At 36.4% G+C, this 27,130-nt stretch overlaps 1 protein-coding gene and 1 long non-coding RNA gene across 2 annotated transcripts in view; one reads left to right on the forward strand and one right to left on the reverse strand.

The window, feature by feature from the left end:
• Positions 1-3,344, reverse strand: part of LOC126817605 (repulsive guidance molecule A) — a 35,449-nt gene extending 32,105 nt beyond the window's left edge. The window contains exon 1 of the mRNA XM_050544690.2: positions 3,186-3,344. Coding sequence (XP_050400647.1) covers positions 3,186-3,211 — 26 coding nt within the window. The 5' untranslated portion in view covers positions 3,212-3,344. The remainder of the gene's footprint in view (positions 1-3,185) is intronic.
• Positions 3,345-9,637: 6,293 nt separating this feature from the next.
• LOC126817622 (uncharacterized) overlaps positions 9,638-27,130 on the forward strand; it is an 82,265-nt gene continuing 64,772 nt past the window's right edge. The window contains exon 1 of the long non-coding RNA XR_008787952.1: positions 9,638-9,768. This is a non-coding gene — a long non-coding RNA (uncharacterized LOC126817622). The remainder of the gene's footprint in view (positions 9,769-27,130) is intronic.

The raw sequence follows: 27,130 nt of genomic DNA on the forward strand, positions 1-27,130 counted from the left end.
TTATCGTTTAAATAATATCTATAATAAAACGTTCACACTTGGATTTTATCTGTATGTTGTCTTACAAACCTACATAACTGAAATACCGCACATGAAAGCCACGCGTGTAATTAACCCGATTAATTAACGACTCCTTAATACGCAATTAATTATGTACATCCTTATTTGAAGTAATTATACCATGGCATCGTACAGAATGGAAGTGTGTGCTCGATTATCTATATAGCCCCATATGTGTCACTTTATATACTAAGATGTTAGTTTAATCTTCCAATTTGAATTTAACAAAATCAGATCAGGAGGATAACATGTGAAAAGGATGTTTTCACAGATTAATTCTCTCAAACACAAATAACTGAATTCGACATACTGGGGATGTTGAGATATGGGGTATAAATTTTGTCTTTTAAACACAGGGGCGCCGGAACGTCCGAGAGGCAGGGGGCAAGAGGGTTTGAGGGTCCGGGCGGGTTCTCTACCTCCTGGGTTGTAGTGGGGTCCAGGGGTCCACCCCCAGAGAAAATATTTGAAAATCGGGTGAAGAAACGGTGAAATCTGACGTCTTCTGACAGGCTATCATTTAAAAACGTATCAGATCAAAATGCAACTCAAATAACTACTAGTAAATCAATAACCGATTAGGTTTACTTCGACGTAGCATATCGAACAAAAATCTCGAATCCTGTTTTTATAGAATTTCATCAGATATATTCAAAAATATAAAAACTTATCATGACATAGTACGGCAACGTGTACTTAACCCAAGTATAATTTGAGCAGCGATCTAGCAATGAACTCTATAACCACCTTATTATATACATCTACTTCGCGAATACCAATGCTCACATATCAATTGTTAAAATCGGTGAAGAGTTGAAGCGAGAAGGATGGTCAGACTCATTGTTGGTGTACGAAAAACATTTTAAAGGGCAGTCAGCAAAAAAGTAAGGGCAGCGGGGCATTTCCCCCGAGCTTTTGGGAAGAGTGGGGGGGGGGCATTTGCACCCATAGCCCCGCCGTTTTGTCGCCCTTATTTAAAGAGCTAGGACCACTGGACCAGTACAACCCGTACAGTTCTGTGTAAGACGCAATGATATGCCATGTCTGACAGCTGAACATAGAGAGCACGAAAAACATTTTAAAGGGCAGTCAGCAAAAAAGTAAGGGCAGCGGGGCATTTCCCCCGAGCTTTTGGGAAGAGTGGGGGGGGGGAATTTGCACCCATAGCCCCGCCGTTTTGTCGCCCTTATTTAAAAAGTTAGGACCACTGGACCAGTACAACCCGTACAGTTCTGTGTAAGACGCAATGATATGCCATGACTGACAGCTGAACATAGAGAGCGCGCCATTGCGTTAATTCAAGAGGGCGTGAGTACCAGAACTGCCACCCGAAGGTTTGGATGCCATCAGAAAGCCATTCTGAAACCGTCCGATCGTTTCCAGCAGACAGGATCCACTAGAGATCGGTAAGGGTCGGAACGACAGCACCACGACAGATTGGTGGACAGTGTGCCAGACGACCTTACCTTGGACCAATTCTGACCCAACGTCGTTACTCACTTCCGATTTTTACCTGTTGTGCCCACATTTCAATGTTACAGATGCATTATGTAAGAGCCAAATCTGCCTAAGGCAGATCTTTCGTTTGGCCGCAAATATTGTATAAATCATTAATTAGACATTTATTCACATACCAAGCCCATAATGAACCCTCTAGACCATCGGATGCTTTTGATTTTCAACGGATTTAAACACGATTAGCAGTTAATAAATTAATAAAAAAAAAAAAAATGGACAATCGAGACTACTGTTCTTCAAACGACGCTCATAATGAAGTAATTTGACGGAAATTTTCAACCTATTCCCTTTTCATTATCTATTTTTGAACTATTATAGCGAGAACTCTCAGCTCTTTATCTTTAAGTAAAGATCCTATGGTATATGTGGGTTGTTGTTGATTTTGTTGTCACGGTAAATGTCCAGCATACAATCATGCCAAAAATAACAATTCAGTTGCATTATGTCTCGCCAGCACCTTCAGTCAAATAAGTGGTGCATTTATATCAGTAAAATGCATTAGACATATAAATACAACTTACTCTCATGTGGATACTTGAATTTGCATAAGTATGTTAATTGCTTATGCAATTAGTTCTGACAGATCAATGGAATATATGCAGTAATCTAGTACATGGATGCACCTCTTAAACGTAGTTTTAGGTAAGCGAGTACAAATGTACATGTAATACAATCAAAATATTTGAAACCTTTAAATACCTACATAAACTAAACATTCCACATAACATTTTTTTTTTTTTAAAAAGTGCAGGAGGACCGCACCACACATACACAAAACCACAAGACAAACCCGCGGACATGACACATAATATGAATAGACATTGTAAACAAGAAACCTATATATTAAATAAAGTGAAAAGTCAGCATTAGACGCGGGGGTTTGTTTTGTTTTGGTTTGTTTTTTTTTTTTTGTTTTTTTTTTTTTTTGACGGAATGTCTTTCTTTTCGAAATTGAACCCGACAAAAAACACGCTTATAACCTTGCATTTAAGATCAATGTCTATAAATTGGTGATGTTTTATCAACCATGTATCGCAATATCTAACACCGTCAATCTCAAGTTATCTATAGAACTAAGTAGGTTTCTTCAAGCAATAATTTTACACATAATCAATAACATAACAGTAATCAAAATATACATTGCTTCATTTATCGACTCATAAATAACGATATAAAACAAATGTCTATTAACAAACAACTTTCTAGCTCATTGATCAGTTGACCATTTCAATAAACGAAACAGAGATTGCCAGGAATTTACGGACGGCAGTAGCAGAGTTTGTCATTAATCGTGCGCTTTCCTGCCATCCGTAATCGTAATAAAACTATTTCCGATTCACTAGATTGTATAAATAGCTTTGATTTTACGATACAGCTGGCTTACCAACAGCAATTAATCAACTTTTTCTTTTCGCAGATATTTTAACGAGAACCCTTAGAGGCAGAAAAGATAAGAAAACGCAACGTAATTAACCAAAGATCGCCTAATTAAGGTAGCGCAAATATCTTAAGAAAAGTTTCTTACGCTGGCAGAAAAATGTAAAGAACTTCGAAAAAAAATTACAAACTTCAACAACATAAAAAAAAATGTTTGAAAAAAAGAATACCTGTCAGAATGTGATTTAAGGTCCATATTTATGTCGAAGAATTTCTCGCTTTTTCGTCATTGTAGATTTATCACTGTTATCAAGCGCCGAGTTGGTGAGCTAAACCTTTTTACCCTAAGTCGTGTAAAACTCTTCTAATAAGAAACGAAAGCAAGTCATATATATGCTTCGACATATGGATAAATATACAGGAGCCAAAATTACTCTTTAACGACACAACCAGTCTCTCACATAGAGCGGCTGTTTTCCTACCCAATATGTTTAATGATTAAATTTGTGGTTTATAGCTTTTTACATATACATAACACACGAATAAATAATACACCGTCCTCTGATGTATTTATATATATGTAATAAAATAAGATTTGGCTTATCGAATTTTTATTAATAAGTGCAGACCTATAATATAATACGCAAACTATATCTTTGCCTCTCCCTCTCCCTCTTTCCAGCCCTCGTTTCGTATCTGTATTAGCCTATTTGATGTTGTGAACGAATGAAGTTCTCAAATACAAGTCAGCCAAGAGAAATCTCAAGACAATATAGACTGACTGATGAATTGATTTAGCTAAAGAGCTAATCAGCATACATACATACATGCATGCATGTGTGTTCGTACATGTAGATCTTGGTGCTTTACAGTAAAATAAAACTTGGCCGCACGACATGGCAGTGATAAATGCATCAATAGGGAATTACCCAGTTGTTACATACATTAGCAACCACACGGTGAGCAAATGGTATCATCAGCAACGCTGAAATGGGAACCAAGTAACGGTTCACATAACAAATGTTTTTTCCAGATTGCAACTTATTGACATTAGCTACAAATATTTTTTATTAGTTCATCCAGTGTTCTAGTAAACAACACTAATAAATACATACAGAATGTGTCAAAAAGCATTTCTTGGGCTAGTATTTTCTAACAACTAGACAGTTCCAACTATAGTATGCGATCCGGTCTTTAACTAGGCCATTTCGGGACTAACATATGGTTCAAATTTATTTTAATAAATCGCTTACGCGTATTGGTCTTTAGCAGTGGGAGGAAACCGGAGGGCCCAGAGAAAACCAACGAGGTTGGACAGGCGACCATACCGCTTGTGAAGCGTGGAATCGAAACTACGCCTCTTGACTCAATGAAAGCGCACGCGTTACCCCCCCCCCTCCCAGGGGGTTGGTTGTCTTTGACTGTTCGTTCTGCAATATTAGATTGTGGAACGACCAAACCGATTTTATCACAAGGCATTTCTTTTATTACATAACGATGGGTTAAAACGCACACGTAAAACCCTAAAAGTATGCATCCAATCTTCCTGCATTTCCGCGATTGCATCGATGATTCTAGACGTCTTTTGGCCAGAACCTATTCAAAGAAGAGGGGCCCGGGACGACTTAAGGACTGACGAAAATCAAAAGTATACAATGGAAACAATTTTTAAAATATGCTGGACAAGGTGATCCGTTTACAGATCTTCCAAACATGAAAGATGACTGAAGGAGGTGGTAGAATTCTGTATATATAGGTCTAGTATATTATGTAAACTATAACAATAATGAGAGTCAGATATAATCCTTATAAGACATATAGAAGTAGATTTCACAAATTTGTAATTAACGATTAATCTGCTATATAGTTTCCAATTGTTATCTATATATTGCACCACATTTTTCTTAAATATCAATATTTCCTTGATAACGATATCTGTATGTGTATCGAAACATGTATCAGAAGTAGTATATCCATGTAAATGTTTTTAAAGAGTCAGATATGTTTAAGCCTCATTCCCACTGGCAAATCAGTCGAATGAAATATCAATAGATTAAGTGAAACGTTAGGCTAAACAAAATTTTTGATCCTTCGAACTATAATATTTGCCCATGGAACAAAATTCTCTTTCGATCGGTTGAGATTTAAATGATCTATCATCTTAGAATAAACAGGCTATGTCCCTTAAAATAGACACCAACCAATCGTCATTTTAGATGTTCCATATCATGGCTTAGTGGCGGGGGAATGAAATTCATTCTCTACAAAACACCTGTTGGCCCGGACACGGTACAATCTAAAAGACGCTGAATCGTCATCACATTAGTTCTTTTGTACATCACTCTAATGTCATCCCTCATCATTACTATACATAAACGTCATTATTGACGGTTGACAAACATCTTTGAAAAAATGGAACGGTCCATCATACGTCATATAAGCTTGCAAGCTGTGTCTTCAGGCTTGTTATCTATACGATTGAGTGAGTAGTAGATTATTCTATTGGCACCACTCTGACTTTCAATTTGATTCCAGTCACCAAGTCGTCAATAGTAGAGACAGTCATCTAACTCATTTTCTTAGAACTCCACAAGCAAAATTCACGACTCTCCTAATTAGAAGATAAGAGTAGGTGTGATTTGGGAAGATCAACTACGTGGACATTTGTCCAGCGTCTGTCAATATATAAATGGGACATTATAAAGCTGTTACACTTATTTACACCCGGAGATATATCTACAGACATGTCTCCAATATTCCAATTAATACGTTCTTGTGAACCACGGGCAGGGTCTTGTGAACCTTGGGTATTATCGATGTAAACGTAATGGAACAAGAGACATAAAACATGGTAATCACTCAAACTTATATTTATATCAGTGAAGCAGGATAAAGCCACTAATCTCATATTTAAGGCTGACTTACCACAGGCCAAAACATCCCTTGTTTATTGTTAGAAAATATCATTAAAAGAGATTTATTCATTTATTTTCCCGCCTCAAGTACTTTATGTGATTTTCTGCATAAATAATATTCTGTCGTCTAGAAAATTGTCAGTATCCGCGGACAACCAGTTAGCGATTGACATCCAGTGTTTAGTTGCATCAGTTGAGTTAACGAACATTAAGGCTGTTGTTATAGCACTTGATGTTCGAATATCGTAAATTGTGTCCGGTTAAAAGAAGGCTTTAGTAGACCATGTAAATCTTATCTGAATAGGGAAAAGTCTAGCTTTGAAGAGATTGTAATAAATTGTAATTCAATCATTCCAGCAGTTAAACGAAATTAGCCAGCACATTTTAAAAACTAACAAGCATTTAACTTATTAGATTGTGTATGTTAAATTAAGGATACATTTCCTAGCTTATATTCGTAATTATATATATTTTCAAATTCCTTCTTCAATGGAGCACAAACAATTTAATAGATTTATTCAAGCAATTTTTAAAATAAAATACGATATTGAATTAAAGGCTTTTAAAGACGACCCATTTTTTATATATATATAAAAAGTCTTTATCTTTCTTTAGAGTGTTTCATATTCCAATGAGAAAAATATTATTAGTATTAATCGTAGATACTGAACGTATGAAAATGGGTCAAAATAAAGTATTGAATTGGGTTGATCTGACGTGTTACTTCGATTAGTATCTGGACAAACTTATTACGATTAAATACTTTGTTTCCAAAGTAGCCTTTTTTAAATAATATTAGTTTAATCTTTGGCCAGCTATCGGTAAACAAAATCGGTTATATTTCAACACTAATAGATTTATTTTTTGACGTAATATTTTCAACGAAGACAGACTGTTATCCCACAAAACAAATCAACAATCAAATCATTTTGACCTATATCAAACTGGTCTAGCCATTTTAAGAATATATTTTAGAAAACAAGTTTCAGTATCAATACTGGTGATTAATTTGTTGGTTGGAAATATGAGAACCTGTTTCAGTTTATAATTCGTATAATTTCACAGCATTTACACTTCAATTTTTACCGGAATGGAACACATCCAGACGACAATTCTTCCAATCGCCTGCCGCTGAGACACGATGGCGACAAGCCCGTAAAATTTCAATTCAGTATTCAAAAAAGCTCCATTTTCTTAGGAAAGTTGATCCAGGAGGCGTCTGTGTTTTCACACGTTAACCTTGTTAGATGACTGGTAGGTGGCTAGCGAAATAAAACTAATTTATAATCACAAAAACCACCCATCATCTTGTAATCAGTGACAAATGCATTTTGACAAGATGGCTGCTCCCATACACTACCATTTTGACAAGATGGCGGCTTCCGCACACTGTCAATTTAATTCTATCAATTACTAATATTTCAACTTTTATTTAATTTTTTTCTTGAACATGCAAGACTGGCACTTAATGTCTGGATTTCTGCTGAACCTTGCTTAGTCCGTATCAAATCTTATCTACTAGTGTGTCAAGGTGTATTGGGTATATGTCAAAATAGTGCTGCGTGTATTATTGAAATCATATAGTGAAGATTTTGATTGTTCCAGAAACACATATGACTATAATAGATACTAGAAAATAAAAAACATCTGTACCAATTTAATTGTTTTCCTTTCATTCGAAGAGTTCACATAAGTCTTATGGACGATTTTGGAAACTAACTGCAAAACAATAGCGCCAGCAACCGTAACCAATTTAAATAACAGTATGTATATTGACAACAGCGTATTTGGCTTATTGTTAGCAATTGAAATACCGCTTTACTTTTATTCCACATTTATTCTCCAATTATTTATAAGCTTTGAGAAATGTTATGGCTGCATACATACATGGAGAATCTATTGTAGATACCTATTGTGACGGATTATAAAGTATGTTTTACTTTACTTTCAATAACGTTTTCGGGCCCCCAACGCAGATTTAAAACATTAAATTGATAGCATAACCATATCAAATGATTCAAAAACAGGACAAATTTAATCACGGATACTTCAAATTATTCATGGTAAAAAAGTTTATAGCAAATCATTCACCAGATTCTGTTGTTCTAAACACATATAAGATGGTGGCTTACTGGGTTCATCAATTTAGATCTTTTGCCATCTATGGTGTAAAAGACAGACTTCTGTACTGATGGGTTGGTGTAAAAGACAGATTACTGTACTGATGGGTTGGTGTAAAGCGCTTTCTTGATACCAATTGCCTGCAAACAGCAAAGTCACCTGGAATTCCAATGAACTAACAGGGTTAAAGCTGAACCCTCGATCATGTGGTATCTAAACGACCTGAATGCTAGGTCGACAAGAGATAATTTCATCAACCGTATGTAGTTTTACGCCTGCTTTCATCCAAGGTAATATCAGTGAATGGGGCTTTCACTTTTTATGCCGTTCCCGGAACAGTACGGATTATAGTGTAAAGTAGTCACTGTGCCACGCGATGTCATCTTGATTACTTCAAGGCAGTTTTGATTATGAATATTTTCAATTTTCGTTTTAATTGTCATTTCCGGACTACTTCGTTTTAATCTTTCTCATATTCGTGACTTCAAGATGACGAATCTTCAGGTTCGCCCATCAAATAAAGCACTAGTAATTATACATGAAGATTTGGAATATCCAATATTTACAAAGTATTACAACGGTTCATCCATTTTATATCTTTACTGATAATTTAAATGAATCTTGTTATCGTTGTCATTTTACTTTGGTGGTTACAAGAAAAAATCAAAATGATAAACCATCATTTATAGAATATCGCACAGACATTATGTAGACCAAACAATTGATTAATTTTTGAAAGTAAATGTCAATATCCTTGAATATGTATTTTAAGACACCGTGTTTTTAACATGTTTATATAATCTTGTTTTTCAAGATGGCGAACTAATAAAATTTCCCTGCGTTTCATGATAGTTTGTGAACGTACCGATGATGAGTATTGCATATTTTTGACAAGCCATCTATCGCTATATTGAAGTAAGACAGTAAAAAATTCTTGAGTTATTTTGATTTTGGCAGCAACGAGTAATTCATCTGTAGAATGTTTTCCAGTCTGTTAGTTTGGAAGAAGATGAAGAGTTAATGAGGCTAACGGTAAATGTTCCATGAGAAATGAGTGGTTGCGATTATTTAGCCAGATTTGTGGACGCTGTAGGCGGCCATGATTATGGTCTGACTCGTTGAAAAGCGAGTTTTTGATGAGTTTTCGAAGTTTTTATCATCAAAAAAGACAATTTGAACGTAAAACTGTTTACAGCAACCAAAGAAAAAAAAACTTGATCTCATTTTTTTTCTCCCTCATTCTAATGGAATTTAGTTGATAACTATATTTGGAAAGCAAAATGGCCGTGGAAGGTTTCAAACTAAAAAGGAACAAAGGGTCATCTGTTTGTTAGATATAACTTCCGCTTTTTACAGATGCTAGTCCTATCTGAAATCGTTATAGTGCAACATGATCAGATATTTTTTACCACTTTATTGATGAAATCTGTGTTTTCTTTGAATTTTCCAAAAAATAAATCATTTTGTAAAATAATATACACAGTAAACCATGTGTGACGACAGTAGCATATGCATTAAATGTTATTAACATACACGAAAATTATGTTTGAGAGTCATTAACGAGTGTTTTGTGATTGAGTTTCCTGTTAATTTATATATATATATATATGACGTCCCTTTCGTTTTCGGCAAGTTATTTTCAGGATGTGATGCACTGTTTAAACGTGACTATTAAATAACAATAACATCCTCTTAAGACCGACATGCTGAAAATTGTACGATCACTGGAACTTCTCTAAGTGCAGGGCAGAATACACGAAGCGAAATCTCAATACAGGTAATAGTTGTAATGTTTCATGTAATAAACATCGACCTCGCAAACTAAAGCAAGACATTAAAGATCTTATCCGTCCAGTCTATTCAAAATATGCGTAAGCTATCCTAAGTCCATGGGAAAACACTCATACTGGGCTCCTTCACGTCCAAACTCGACGGTCAGATAAGTTGCTAGACCGGAAGTACTATAGGAAATTTTCAAACTTTTAACATGACTATTCGACATGCCTTGCTAATAAATTGAGTCGCTATATTAACTTAAAAGACCTGAAGGTGATCAAATCAGGTGTTATTGGACACAAAAAATATTACCTGGGTTTACGATTACTTGGCACCAAAAAATAGTGTCGGTTGGGACATTTTTATCGCGGGGTTTGTAGGATAAGATTGAATAGAAATAACTGAACTAATAACTTCATCTTTTAATAAACTACACCGATACTTGCTTGTATTCTATAGCCTTTTTTGTCATTTATATACTTTAAATGGTTTATTATAGCTAAATTACCGAGTAAGGCTCGGGAAAATAATGCACTACGCCACGCCAAGACCGATTTATAGCACATGGATAATAAGGAAAAGGAGTTTAGGGTCGTCGATTGTTCTATAAAAAAAGGGTTGGTCGGGTAACCGTAAACATAGGCGCGCATTTTTTGTCCTTTAAAGACAGTCATACTGATAACGCCTATATGTCATAGGTTGTTGCAATTTTTAAAAGAAAATATATAAAAATGTTTTTAATTTAATTTGATAGAGGTGTTATTATAATATTACCTCTCACAGAAGAAATATAAATTGTTGTATTAATGACAGTACAGCAATGTATATAAATATATATCTATGATCATATTTCTATAATAATAGACGATCTCTCGTACTAGTTGCACCTAAACTCTTAATATTGCATACTGCACCTTTTTTTTCTTTTGTAATGAAATACATTATTGGCTTTAAAATTAGAAAAAAAACAACATATTATTTAGCACCAATAAAGCAATAGTTTGTTTTGAAGAGAGATTCGGTGCTTCAGTGAACAAAACCGACTTTTGTTTAAATACGGCTATACAAAAAGTTCTGATATACTACTAAAACTTTATCTGACCGGAAGTTTGTTGTGCACGTGATAGAAGATTGTTCATTTCTCAGAATAACTTGATTAATAAGACATAAGAAGAAATGAAAGGAACTAACTGTAATGAAACTCGCTTTTTTCTATCTACAATGGGATACATTTTAATTTGCCCTTAGATATGATATCAACGGTAACTATTAGGAGGTCCTGGTTGCGACCCAGCCTGGGTTCCCCTTTTCAGTGGTGCAGGATGGAGGAGGGCCTGTCCAGGAAAAATAAAGTCGCTCGGCAGGGGTGCATCGATGAATATCGGCCTAGCTCACCGACCAGGAGGTCCTGGTTCCGACCCAGCCTGGGTTCTCCCAATAAGTGGTTCAGGATGGATTGCCTGTCCAGGACTGAGACGAAAAACCGACGCCCCGCGAATAGTATTGGCAGCACGTTAAAGATCACACGATAGTTGGACATCAAAATAAAAGTAGGTCATAGTGCTGTTTGGTGTATACTTCAAGTGTTCATTATCCCAGTTGGTGCAAAAAGTATGACATTTAACCATATTTCATTCGGTCACTATAAGATGTTGATAGTAATACATACACATAAAGCCTTGTACGTATTTTTAATAGTGTGACTTCGGTTGCAGTTGTTTTATAGGGAAACCCACAACACCTGCCAATAAACCAGGTACATATAGAAAAATACTTTGACCCGAGTAACACACGTTTTATATAGTTTTCTGATAAATGAGAAATCCCCATGCTTGTTCATGAACGATACTTACTGATTATCTTTAACTTCGTTACATAGACACGTATGATACTTTCGTCAACGAATAATTACATGTATATTTTTATTTCAGTTCACACGTACACGTATTTACCATCCTGGCAGAAAAAGCCATATCTGATGGACAATTTTGGATAATTTCAATATATACACGTGTAACCAAGCGATCATTTTTAAGAGAGAAGGTGGCTTTGCTGTTTCACCATATCATTAAAAATACCGTAACGCTATTTGCTTTCATGTCGGGGTTTTCCTGTGTGGCGATTTCATATTGTACCCAGTTTGTATTGGCATCTTGTGCATAGGGCTCGGTTGAAGCCACGTCAATTGCGTAACTATTTGATTCTCTATTTTCATAAAGGTACACAATAATTGATGTATGCTATTGCTTGACTTTGTGTTTATATTTAAGATACCTTCCCGCTACAAACAGTGATTTGATGGACTAAAACATATTCAAACTAATTAATCTATCAAAAGTTTGCTTCAAATCTATTTTTATCATAGATATGTTTATTACGTGACTATAGAGAGAATCTATTTCCAGCTTGTATTTGTCGTTAGTCGCTATCCATTTACCATAAATATCGAAGCCTAAGTAAATTCCTGGGTTGTCCTTTGTCAAACTCTTTTTCCGCCGTTTAATCGCCGAGTCTACTGAACGTTACGTTCTCTCAATGTTCTTAGAAGCGTTAGCCATTAGATCAAAACAAAGGAAGCGTTCCTTGCTCCACTCGAGGTGACCGGCTATCCTGTGTGTAGTGTGGAAAAACTGATAGACTAGTGAATGGTAATTTAGAAACATAGAACAATATTTAAATCCTAAACGTTTCAAAACTAGAGCCGTTCCAAATCAGGTGTTGGTAAGATTGGCATATTTTCTTGCAAAGCGGAACTTGACTTGGTAAGCGAAGTATCTTTGATGAACTTCTTTATTAAAAGTGGGCTATTGCGACCACCATGATACAGAAGCTGTTTAATGACTTAAATTTTACTGTCATTTTTACTGCCTTGTTCTATCCTATTTGCTTTTTATATGTAAGATAAAAATGATATGGGTGTTAGCAAGTAGTATATCTCTGAATATTTTAGCGATCATACAGCCATGCCTTATCTTGGGCACGTAAATCAAAAAACAATCCAAAACGTCATTTTAAATCTTAGTTTAAAAATATGACGTTTTTGTCTCCCCCACCAGGTGTGTATAATGGAACACTTAAATATTATGACATTGAAGAACGTGTTATTTTATGTATCTGGTAACCGTAGACAGGTATAATTGTCAAGTACATACTTATGTTTTTATAGATAAATTTACAAGCTTAATAATGACACTAAATCTTGCGATTTTTTTTTTAAATTTTAAAAATCACTTTAAACGCGGATAATGTTATGCAGAGAATGTAATAAACCACTGGCGATAAAGTAATTCAGTGTAACGCCTTATCTTATATTCCAAGTGGTTTTGGTGCATCTTATACGTTGGTCATCGAATGGGTTTTGTTGTTTTTTTTAAATCTGGAGCGAAGCATTTGGGTTCATGAGAGGACATACTTGCTTGATTTTTAGCATTGTGCGACCTTCCGTTCCGCAGTTATGCTCCTTAATTGGTGTGAAGTACTGCGATCGGAGAGTATAAACCTTGTTGATTTTCACCATTCTAGGACATCTTAAAGGCTCTCCGTGTTTTTCTCAAAAATACTTTTATGTGGCCGTATTTCCACGCTTTGTGTGTCTGTCTTTGTAAATGAGAGAGAGAGAGAGAGATGGGGTTTAACGTCCACCCGACACAAATTAGGTCATTTCGGGACTAACACATGGTTCAGTTTTATTTCAATAATTCGCTTGCACGTAGGGGTCTTTAGCCGGGGGAGGAAACCGGCGACCCTACGCCTTATCACGTACAACCGGGGAATCGAAACCATGCCAGTTGACTCAATGACAGACCTTATGATACAGCACGCGCGTGCTAACCATTCGGCCATCCAACCCCCTTGTAAATTATAAGCTGCGGTCTTTAAATACTTTTTGAAAACAATTGGTATATGCCAGAATGTAGTTAGTTAGTAACCTTATGTTTACTATAAGAGTATATTAATTGGACTTTTTCAACTAGGAATGGCAGCAATCTGTAAACCAATCCTGTACCTGGACTTTTAGCGAAGTTTAGCGACCCTTAACGTAGGATTCCCCGTCCCCGTGCCAAATTCCTCCAAAAAAATTAGTGTGTTAATTGTATTACGTTTCTATGTTGAAAATATATGATTTTATGGGCGTGGATAAACATGTTTCATACAGAAGTGTAGAGACGTAAATGATGCAGAACTGTAAAGACGTATTCTACAGAACTATATACATGTATCATACAGAACTATATACATGTATCATCAGAACCGTATACAATCATGTTATTATATTCTAGAGCGTGTTCTGTAACTGTGTTCTTTCATCTGGTATCAATCTGATTACACCATGCGTCGATAACTCGAGTATAACGTAATATTTTCTTTGCGCTGCAAATTATTCTTCTCCCAATTCAACCAGGGTTTTAAATGCGTGTATAGAGGAAATAGCCAAGGCGATCGTAATTCTATAGTATTTTATCGATTTGCACGATAAAACATCTAAATCCATAATATTTGTAGTTGGGCATGAATAGCCGCCGAGGGAAATTGCTGGGATAAGTCTCGTGCCATCAATATCGAGGTATTCATCAGACGAGTTATGGCCCGTGAAAGGAATCAAGCGACATTAGACGAGTGATCTTAGAAAATCAATCTGATAGAGCATCGATTAGACCACTGACTGAAAGCACTGAATCACTACAGCACACTACACCACCCGCTCATTACATGCTGTGATCGCTCCGAAATGCAACTAGTCCCAACGGAAATCTATCTGCAACTCCATCTAGCGGTAACCGGGTTTTAATGGGAATTAGTGTTTCAGATAACCATTCTAAACCACGCATTTCCTTCCATGCCACAGTAAATCGTCAATAAACATGGTGAAAGCCGATCGAGTAAAGCAATTATTGGAATATGAATACAGGCGATACACATTTAATACTTGAAGTCTTGAACACGTATGAGGCATTGCTGTGATAGGAGAGATTACTGATAGCGACGAGACCTGAGCTAATATTTATATACAACCTCAGTGCTTCCATTACGTAATGAAAAATAGGAAATCTTTTGGTTTGTCCTACCTGCAACAGCATTTCATTCCTTCTAAAAAAAAAGGGGGGGGGGGGAGACCTCTCATGCTCGAACATCCAAAATGTGTTATACATGAGAAATGGTATCAGGTGTTCCAGACAATAGTAAGCATTACATGTATGACACACGTCACCATTTATAGCAAGATTAAATGGGGCGATATTATGGTATTTGGCTTGAGAAGCTGAAGTTACTTGGGTACAGGGTAACACATAAGAGAAAAAGTAAATAAGGGTAGGGATTTATGTTCACTAGCTCATTTCGCGAAATCTCAACGATTTGCTTGCCCACAAAGGTCTTTGTGTGTGGGATGAAACCGGAATACCCAGACCAAAACATGGGAGATTAGGCAGGCGACCATACAAGCTTTGGATCGAGCCCAGTACTGGAATTGGTATCAGGTATTCTGGGAATATTTTACATTGGCTGACATGACGAGAATCTAGAGCTCTTCTGATGTCCTGGCATAATATATCAATAAGACACAGCTTGTTCTATATTACATTTATCGAAACTTCTTTAGTAATGGCGATTCTACATTGCAGTATATTTAACCTGTCTCGAAACAACTATTTCTTACATTTCCAATTTGGAAGGACCATTTATTGCTGTATATCTCTTGTCCCATTTGTGTCCCCCTCCTCTCATTCTATCCCTCTCATTTCTGCTTCATATGTGAAGACATAATCAAATCAAAAAAAGCGGGGTAGATTTATTTTGGGAACCGCCATTGTTGTATAATGGAAATAAAAGATAGACTAACGATGACATTATGGGTAGATGTATTTAGGGAACAGTTATTGTTGTTTATAGATAGACCATAGATGAGATTATGGGTACATTTTTTTAGGGAACCGTTATAGTTGTTTATAGATGATATTAATAACTAGAAACAATAGGTATACCTGTTTCTTTGGGTAAATATGCAGCGTCTATCTTTGTCAATACAAATAAATACGTCTAATTATGTCGTTACCATAAAGAATGTAATTTTGCACTCGGTAATACTCTTTTAGATCGTCCTCCCGGTTATGTGTGGAACTCTTCACAGAAATAGTTAATATAAGTTGGCGATGATCACGGTGATACTAAAAGCGTGCGCATATTATGTATCGAGATAACCTGACCAGACTCGGTTTCCATTTACACTACTTCCCGGCCGAGTAGGGTTCGACCCGTAATACCAGGGAAAATGTTTAAGTGGTTCTATGTTCGGATTGAATACAGTTCCATTTTCATAGTGTTGGCCTAACAGAGATTTTGGACATTAGTCTTGAAACGGCGACATTCAAAACCACATTATAATTTGGGTCTTCAAGTCTACATCTTGTACGTCGCAACAATTATAATAGTCAATCTAGAATAATTATGTCTATCTAGACAATATCACGGTTTCCGTCCCTTTCAGTTACGATACGGAAAATGGTAGGCATTTATAATATACTATGGAACACAACCAAACCGGGGAACCGGGCGAAACCGTGACACCGGTAAGAATGCATAATAGTACCAACACAAATATCAAAGTGAATCCAAAATTATTAGGTACTTAAACCGACCACCGACAAAGCTCCTTATTTGAGACCAATGGAATCAGATGTCCCGGAAAGTGTAAATATACCCTGCATCATGCACGACATCGATTACAACCTGTAGCTTTGACAAGATGTGTCATTGATTGTTTATTATTGTACATGTAGTAAAGGTACTTGTTATTCGAGACTAAATTAAAGCTTCAGTCCGTTTAAACCTTTGCCATTCGAGGGTCTAGAAAGTTTACTATAGGCTTGTCATGTGCAAAAATGTCTAAATAATAGTTTATATAACATTTGAAGCCAAAATAAAGACCTGCAATAGGCAGATTTAGCTCTTACATAATGCATCTTTAAAGTCGGTTTCCATGTTTAAACTTAACGGGCTTAACCTGAAATTGCAAATTTACTAATTTTCAAAAATACTACTTTAATAATAGGAATTATAGTGAAGAGGTGGACAGCTATAACAATAATGTTTCCGCCTCATCCCAACGTGCAATATACAATGTGCACTACACCACTAATTATGTAATAAGGGAACGTGTGCTACCCTTCCTTACATATTGGAATAGAATACCGATATAAAAAAATGGACAACATGATGGACCGATTCTACCGTTATGATTTGAAAGCTCAGGAGATTATTCCAATTCATTGCAGTGAATCAGCTTTATTATGACTGATATGAGAAAACCAGTGAAAATATGTCACATCACTAATAACACATGAATAACACTAATCCATTATAATATTTTATTAAAGCTTTCTATTTGACCCGACGTTTAAATACAAAAAAGTACAATAGTGTTTTGATGCTGACATAATAGGATTGTTACCATGGTTACGCTATCTAGAAGATTGAAACTGACTGAAAATCGAATGACAGTGTTCGCTTCTTCAAATTCTTTATGTGGATCCTATACCCTAATCAGTCAGCGTCTATAAAACACTGCCATGTGTCAAAAAGTATTCACCCAAATCTCGTCACTTCATACACATAAAAAACGATGTAATAGCGATATTCTATCAGACGAATATTGAATGTAAACAATAAACATGTCGGATAAAGATGTCGGACAGGTTTGTTTTTGTTATGGCCATCACCACGAACAAACTGGCAAAAAAATATATTTGATTAGTGGTTTGAAAGAAGAGGGGGTCACCTTAACGGTGGTGTTGTTTGTCACGGAGTCGAATATCAGGGTTACGGTCTGCTGATTCTTCTCATAAGGTAGGCGGTAGATGCCAAATGGCGCGGAACGTATTCAGTTGCCAAACCTTTGTAAAACGTTTAGTTTACAATCATCTCAAGTAAATTAAAACTCCTATTAATTTTTTTTGTCAGCTACATGATAAGTCGTCTTCTATTATATCGAGTATTAATTATAAAACTTGTGATATGATAAGTTGTGATACGATCACTAGAGTTGTCCCTTCACAATAATGTGGCAAAAAATGAAACCAATATATATTGTAACAACTTTACCTCCATACACGCTTTCATCTTGCTTTATGATTTTGTTAACATCATATGTTTGGCTCTGCATCTTGCGGTCTTGAACAAACAAAAACCACGTACAACTGCGATGGAATAAATTTTCATATTTCGCTTGTTTTTAAATGATTATATGATTATACTGAACCGACATTTATTGTAATCGATCACTAAAACCGGTTTTTACCGTGGTTGATATTACTGATCATTCAACTGATGAGCCAAATGGTTCCAATAGCTTTTATGTAATAGAAATAGTAATTTGAGGAGCTTCCAATGGTATACACGGGACCTTGGTTTTCGTCCTACCCGATGGACAAACTAGAAGTTTTACATAGGCCGGTTCCTGCACCACTGACAATGGATAACCATTACATATTTACTGTAGAGGACACACACATTTCTAATGTAATGGTTATTTAAATCAAATCACAGTTGTTCGCAGAGCCCTATTAATTGGATGTCCACCTTAAAGCTTATTTTAACAATCTGAAAACAGCTATTTGAGACTGTAGGAAGTTATTGTTACTATTGCATTTATTTCATTTTGTTCAACCAAATTATTTCAAGACTAGATCCTGGTTCATGTTGCTGGTAACACCCGATTTCAAGCAATTGGACCTCAACAACAACGCCTTTCAGAAAGAAATCGTAATTGTCCAAATTGATTCAGTTATGTTATAGTGTGCTTTCTTAAAAATAAAATCCTGCTCCAAACTTCTAGTTGCTTTATTTCAGTGAGGGGGGGGGGGGGGTATATCTTTATGGTTGCACATAGGCTAACTTTGGTATTGGAGATTGTTTTTCTATCTGTTGGAACGTGATGTATGTTAATATTGTGCTTAGTGAAATGATGGCAATATCAGAATCTCTGGCACCAAAATAACTTCTTCTTTCAACTGAATCTAGACCAAGGGTACATGTGGAAAAACACTTAGATTCGTAGTCGTCTTCTAAACATTTCAAAACAAACAAGTCTTCATCGATGCAGCTGCCCAATTCTACACTTCGTTAACGTTCAACGCCTTTTAAAGATGTGAAATACACGTGAATAAACAGGTTTTGCCAATCTCTAATCTAATTTTATCTTGCAAAGTTCTAGCTTTAAAGATTTTTTTTTTTCAAAAATCATATAGGCCTTTAAATAACGCAAGAATGAAAACAAAGATATGAAGACACTATCGTTATCTCCTTTCTGAATTCGCGAAAAGTATTCCAGTCTCATAGAGTAGATATCTCTATCGTACCATGTTTTTACTTCTTAATTCCAGAGAAATAGCCTGTAAAAGATGTCTTTTATCATTATAGTTGATCAAATAATGACAATCGCTGGTTGTTTGAAAGATTGCACGTCACGCTTTCCGGTTGTCTTTAATTTAGAGCGCCATCTTGATTTGGCATGCGTTGCCACTATATTTACCAGTAAGTAAATGAGGGTGATTTGTGAGGGAAAAAATATATTCCTTAGTTTTGTGGCGCCACTGTCTTTGTTGCTAAGTAATTCACACCTCTAAGGAGACCAAGAGCCATCTTTTCTTTCCGCGTAACCAAAAGCATGCTAACTGCATGCAGTCAACTGTCTATAGAGCCTCTCAATAATTGTACCTTTTTCGTTATTTCATGAAACATATTGTCAGTTAATCAAATACCCCGCACTTGCTATTTCTTATAGTAGGAAATATAAATTCTGTTTGTTGAGACCAAATGACGCCGACATGGAGAGATTCTTTTTAATTACTAGCACTAAATGTCATACCTGTATAGCAGAAATAAACAATTCAATTGATAGAAAAAAAAATATATCGCCAATTTTTTTTTATAAGATTATTAGATTTTGTTTCTCTTGAAGCATTTTATTGAAAGAATGGGAAACATCATAACAATGTCACTGTGTTAAATATAGAAGTTGCATTACTGCATTAGAAACAGTATTTAAATGGGACTCTTTATCGCAAGATACATGTTGACTATGTGATATCAGACTTTTATTGCACAATCCCTCTGTAGAATGAATACCAGCCACTCTTTGTGCACACTAAGACATGAAGATTTGGGTTTCAGAAGCTGAAGAAACATTTAGAAAAAGTTATCTTGGGGTAAATGTCCATTAACAGATGCCGGGGAGATAGAAGACCATTAATTGAATATGAAAATATAATGCAATTTCAGTCTTGAAGAATATAATTTTGGCAAGGCGGCTGTTATCTGGTTAGGAACAAAATTTCGGAAATTATGCCCTTTAGTGACATGACACAAAATAAGAGGTAATCCCATCGTAATCTTAATTAGTCCAACATCGACTTTTAATAGTCCTATTACTTTTAACACACTTTTATCACACGTGTATTTCTCACTTTGTAAATAAAAAAGGTCAGTCAGATTTATTTGTGGTAATTTTACGGTTTATAGAATGGGAGGGAGGTTCGTCAGTTTTCACTGAGGAAATATATTTATTATTTTGTGCAGTCTCTTCTTAACATTGCTGAAAGATACTTTTTTTTAAATACAAAAACAATAATAAGGTAGTATTCTTCTATCCCTTTTAGGGAATGCAATTTAAATCGTATAAAAGAGGGGTATAATTATAATATTTTATAAGCTATTTCACCTGGTTGTCTATTCTGTATCTGAAAACATCTGGACAGTAATTAGAAACCAACAAACAGAACATGAATAAAACTAGTTTAATGTGAACAAACTGATTTATAAAGCAATGATTCATATATATAAATTTTTCAAAACATTTGAAACGGGGTGTGATCATCAATTAGAAGCTTGTTAAAGTTATACAAGCCCCAGGTAATTAATTTCGTTAAAAGTTTCTTTACATTTTTTTATTTATAATAATGAATGCAATATTTATCAATAAATTTAATGGTTGTGTAGTTCATGCATCAAGTAGCTATGATGAATGTAACGTCTGTAATTCTCCGGCTATTGATGTGTAACCAGTAAAGTATGTTAAGAAAAACTGTTCTTAAAGTCTATTTTACACGCAAGATGAAATATTTGGGGGTCCTGTTAATGTTTAATTTTTGTGAATAATTATATTCCTCAGCTTTGTAAACATATGGCCCCATATTATTGATCAAACATGCACAAGAAATGAAATGGGGTTTAATGTCCTACTTTTCTGCACCAAAGGGACTAATGAAGACGGACATACGCCATGCGGTTTGCCATATGTATGAGGGCCATATTTGCCCAGACAAATGTCGAGGGTTCGTTTACGTGCATATCAACGACTACACGGGACCTCGGTTTTTCATACCAGCCGAACGATTAGACACTGTTCCTTGTCAAATCCTATTTCATATCCTAAGGAATCGAATCCATGAACTCTTGGTTAGTGAGTCAGCGCTTAGCTCACTGTGCCACCGTTGTTCCGTACAATAAATAATAAGCCTCGTTTTATACACTAGAGAAGTAAATACTACCTGTATTATTGGCCTGTGCGGTATAAGTATTGTAGAGACGTGTTTTTGTGCAGTCACCTATAAAATCATATGGCGACAGAAGGTACAGGGTTACATAAGATATAATTTGACCAACAAAACACGGGCGTCACAAACTCGTCTTTTACAAAAGCTCAACGATAAAGATAAATGTGACAGACATCAAAACAAATTTACCTTCAAATTTTGACGAGCGCATGAATGGGCCAGAAAGGGATTTAGTGCCTGTCCTTTATGGATGAGGTTTTGATTGCCGAAGACGTATTGCAAGACATCCCGGGGATTAGGCTACTGTGTATCAACAGGCTGCTAGCCTGTTCGACCCGTCGGCTCATAAAACTACACCAAAAGGGTTTGTAGCGTAAAACCACTAACCATCCTGCAAATTGTATTTCGAATCACGTGATTCTATTTTCACATAGTTGTCAAATATTTGTACGATTAGAATGAATAGGGGAGGATTAAGCGATTGAGTTTATCCTTTAACAAGGGTAGCCCGGGTGCAAGTATATATTATATGTATGAAAATTACTACTTATAATTATTATAATGGTTCAATGAGCTTGTTTATTAGTGTGGTGAAAAGCAATATGTATTATTCAGATAATGCAGTTTTTTTTATAAAGCTTTCCAATTTCCAGTCGTTGGGTATGCATTTAGCTGTAAATCAGAGATGCTGATCATTTTGCAAGAAATTCGAAGTGTCTCCTTTATACTTTTTGGGTGGTATTTATAGGGAATATTGTATTTCGAAAAAATTCAATCGTTCCACATAATTTGTTCATCTGATGACCTTACAATTAATGCCCCTCTATCTCATTCTGGATCCATCCATAACAAAATCCCAAGAACGCACATGGCGACCCACCGCCTTCCTTTTGAAATCACCAAATTATTCGGAATGTTTTGCGCCAGTTAGACAGTATGTCCTTCCAGTTGAATATAAATGTTATTATTCAATCAGACGTTTCCAAATGGACGCATTCAGTCTGGTGAGAGAATCGGTTCGCGTTGAGAAGGTGCTTTTGGGAGACTCTCAGCAAGTTCCATTGAATGGCAGAGATATGTAAAGAACCATGCTTTCCTTTCTTTTATGATGGAGAAAGAATCCTGTTGATATTCTAATACAATCATCATATCATTATAGGTAAGCTTTGTCATTATGGGGGGGGGGGGGCAAAATTTGATTGAGAAACGATTTCATTCGGGTTATTTCATTATTCTACCAATGTCATTAATCTTTGCTTCATGATTCAAAAGTCTAAATTAAAACATCTTTGCTGGATTATTTTCTGAGTTTGTTATATTGGGAAAAAAATAGTTGTATTAATTGGTTCATTAGGCACCCGCATCTCAAAAAGTTGGTACAAATCAAAGCACGATTCTTAGACGTGTTGGTCACGCCTGTCAAATAGACTTCGGTAAAAGCCCAACGGCTTTGAACTTTGATATTTTTGCAAAGAAATAAGAAACCGTCAAGTTAGCTATATGTAATTATGTTTCTTCAATAGGTCTGCTGGTGTTTATTTAGTTGCTGACCTAATAGATTTGGTAACAGTTAACTGTAGAAATAGAGCTCTTTTCACGAATTACTGCAGTCATTGCCTAAACAGCACACACCACACAAGGTCAAACAGTCCATGTTGAATTCAGATGAAAAAAAACCCCATTAAATTAATTGGCTATATGAAGTGTAGATATTTTTTTTAATATTTCGAATATTAGTCACTGCATTCCATATTTCTTCTGATGAGAAAATTATAGATGAAGAAAGGTATTTAGTGTGTATTGGTTTGGAGGGTACTTGAGAGGGTTGTTTGATAATCTTATAAGCTAGTAGTTTTTCTGCGCTATTTGAAAGATAATTATCGGGATGTATCGTTTTATTCTTCTCCAACATAATACTTGTTAATATTGAAATCTTGAAGTAGATATTCGCTTGAAACGTCTTTGTGAAAACTATTTGTCTACAATTGTTGCGAATATTTTGGATTTTTGCCTCGGTCCTTCAGAAGAACTGCGTGTCAACAAAGTCTCTACCTCGCTGGCTCCTTGGTGTCTGGGTTTGTGAGGTAACACCAATAAGTACATTGTCACCTCGGCTGATTAATGCGGGGACCTGCACAAAGCGAGCTCCCTGGCCGACCCTCCATTTCGTTGTCTCTTGTTTGTAAAAGGCAGAACAATTTGTCGCTAGAGAAGCCTGTGGTGTGTGAAAAGAGAGACGGGTTTGTTATGTTTTCTATCGAGCACTTCAATAAGCCACTTATTCTACATTCAACTCCCAATTGGAAAATCGACTGTCTTTGACTCCACAGTTTTTCTCTTCATTTATTTGATCTAGTTATTTAGCTTCACAACACTTTGATAAAATATAAAGACATGCGTAGTTGTCAGTTGACACACAAATCTCTTACATCGATATTTTTATCTGTGTTAAAAAATAAATTAACAATAAACGATACTTTTTAAATGTTTTTTTAAATATCATCCTTTCCGATTATGAATTGATGCATTTTGCAAGAGCTGAACTTTTTTATGACACAATTTTACAATGGCAAAGCGATGTATATTGTCCTGTTTATTATATGCTTTCAGCCACCATAAGTTAGTTATATTGTGGTCCATAAGCTAAACCTATGTTGGAAATTCCATATTCAATATTACATTTTTTTTTGGGGGGGGGGGGGTGAGGGGGTGCATCAAAACCGATCCACAAACTTCAAATCTGCACGCCATTCATTCATTATTTAGTGGGATTGTGTCTAATGTGTGACGCCAAAAGATCGAATCAAATCGTCACGTTTCAAAACTATCATAATGATACCTAGATTGTTTAATGACTCGAATGTCGGGTTTTCGATGGACGGTGTAATGACGCCTTACACAATTAATAAAAGCGATCAAGGAATGACATTCAAATAGATGATGTAAGTCGACCTCATGTTGAGATAGAATAATTATTGCTGTCAGAGGCGTCTGATGTTTCTACTAAGCATGCTAACGCTTATCTGGTGTCAGATCACAAGTGGACATTGTCATATTATTAGTCCACTGGTCAGTATCGTGCCATTGACAGTCGGTGCATAGTTTGTTTGTTTAAACGTGACGGACAACTAGTTCTTCATAAGATTTATAAAGACTTTCCTTGACTGACTTCAATCAGTAAGCGTAGGCAAATCCACCCGATGTTGTGGTATATATACTCAGCCAAATTAAAAACTTGACACTCGGGATTTTTGGGACTAGATTTTTAATATTTGGTTTAAGGCAACTATTTTAGTGTTATGTTGTGCACAGACGACCTTGACATCAACAGAAAGCAAGAATACGTCTCGTCGAAAGTCTTTGACATTGATAACGTTCGTGATGTCACAGTACCCCCCAAAATGAAATTCACAGACTTGGAGAACAATCGGAATAAAGTGTTTAGTAACGGTTGTGGCCTCCTCTAGCGTCTCGTACTGCCACACAACGTCTTCTCATGGATCTCAGAACATTAGTAAACACTACCCGAGGGAGACGTCGCCACTGCTCAGCAAGAGCATGTTGAAGGTCCTGCAACGTCAGTGGTGGATTCACTTGCTGACGAACACGTCGACCCAGTTCGTTCCAGATGTGTTCAATAGGATTAAGGTCGGGGCTAAGCGACGGCCAATCCAGGACTTGGACACCGGCATTTCTTTAAAAATTCTGGGTAGCAATTGCTGTATGGGATCGAGCATTGTCTTGTTGAAACGCTAGTCCAGGCCCATGTCTCTGCATAAACGGAAGAAGAACAGGTTGCAAAATCTGATCCCTGTACTGGACAGCATTTAAGTTCCCTTGGACAACAACAAGAGGAGAACGTCCATGTGCACAAAAAGAACCCCAAACCATGACGCTGCCGCCACCAAATCGGTCAACTTCTCTGACGCATACTTGAGCGTAACGTTCACCTCATCTGCGGTACACTCGGACCCTGCCATCGGCAAATCTCAAAGTGAATCGAGATTTGTCACTAAAGACAATCGAATTCCACTGTCTTTGAGTAAATCTTATGTTTCTTGTGGCCCACACAAGTCGGTTACGGCGATGAAGATGTGTCAATATTGGTCCATTATAGGGCCTTCGAGCTCGAAGACCAGCAGCCTGCAAGCGATTTCGAACAGTTTGTGCAGTTACCCTTCCACCAAACACCTCTCTACTTGTGGAGGTTGCAGTGACAAATCTGTTTCTAAGATGACGTAATCGTATTGCTTGATCTTCCTGGTGTGACGTCACACGTGGCGCTCCCGCCCTTGGGCGGTCGGCAATAGTTCCAATTTAAAGCACTCTCATTCTAAGATTAATTATTGTCGTGCGTGAACAATTAAAGGCTATTGCAACAGTGACCACAGACTGACCAGCATAGAGCCTACCTATAGCACGTAGACGTTCTATATTTGAAAGGCGCGGCATTTTCTAACAAAGATGAAAATAACAATTTTAATTTGTTTTTCCAGTTCAAGTTACGTGTGCCTGTTCAGTTTAAGCAAACTTGCATCGATTGACCTCACTAGTTTGTGTTTGCACGTGTTTTTCAGGTTTTTCATCTTTATATGCTCAAAAGTCACGTGATCCACGTGACTTTACAATTTTATGAAATTAAAGGCTTCTTACTGCTTACTATCGTTAGAAACACTTTAAAATTTATTTGACTTACCAGAAAAAAAAAATTGTTGAAATTCATCAGTGTCAAGTTTTTAATTTGGCTGAGTATATATATATAGGGGATCACGTGGCTAAGTGGGTAAGACGCTGGCTCGCTAGCCTGGAGGTCGGGTGTTCGATCCCTGCATTGCCCGAGAAAGTTCATCCAGATTTTCCGGCGTGGTTCCCCTTTGTCAGTGATGCAGGACGGAGGGCCTGACAAGAACAGCTGTCTAGTCCTTCGGATGAGACGAAAAACCGAGGTCCCGTGTATATATTGGAATGCACGTAAAAGATCCCCTGGCAGTTGGAAGTCGATATAAGAGTAGGCGATAGTGCCGCTGCCCGGGCAAAATTTCCCTCATAGCACTGTATGGCGTATGCCCGTCTTCATTAGCCCAGTATAGGAGCAGAACAGTAGGACGTTAAACTCCATTTCATATATATATATATATATATATATATATATATATATATGCGATTTTTATATGGTGGGCACTGGAAGGGCGGCATGATCACATATTACAAGATCAATAATTTGAGGATATATTCACTCGAACATAGATTGATCACCTTTTTCTTATGACCAGGAAAAAGAATGACTCAAATTACAGGATAAGCCCACATAATAACAAACGCTTAGTGACAACCATTTTTTGGTTGTTACTGTCAAAGTACCACAGTGATGCTACTAATGGTTACTACGGTAAAATTTGCAGATTGTAAAATCAGCCTGTTTGAAATATCTCACAAGATATTTCTAGTAACAAATATATTTGCCCGGGTAGTTGAATATATTTACCAGTTCACGGTTATTCAACTGCTGGTTGAATAGAATATATCTCAATAACATACCTTAATTGTGATAATGGGTTCTTCGAGAAGATCTGTGATGGAGCAGACTCTTTGGGTACCAAGTGGGGTGGGTTTGTGTGTTATTGGAATACATACTTGGGGTTTCAAAGCTCGTTGAGCGGTGATTAGTATCCCATCTGTGGTGGAACAGACTCCTCGGGTACCAAGTGGGATAGAGGTTTTTGTGTTATTAAGAAGACATACTTGAGGTTTCAAAGTTCGGCGAGTCAGTGTTGATCAATATCCAATCCGTGGTGGAAGAGACTCGTCGGATAG

This window comes from Patella vulgata, chromosome 4 (assembly GCF_932274485.2).
Source record: "Patella vulgata chromosome 4, xgPatVulg1.2, whole genome shotgun sequence".
NCBI classification, from domain to species: Eukaryota; Metazoa; Mollusca; class Gastropoda; family Patellidae; genus Patella; species Patella vulgata.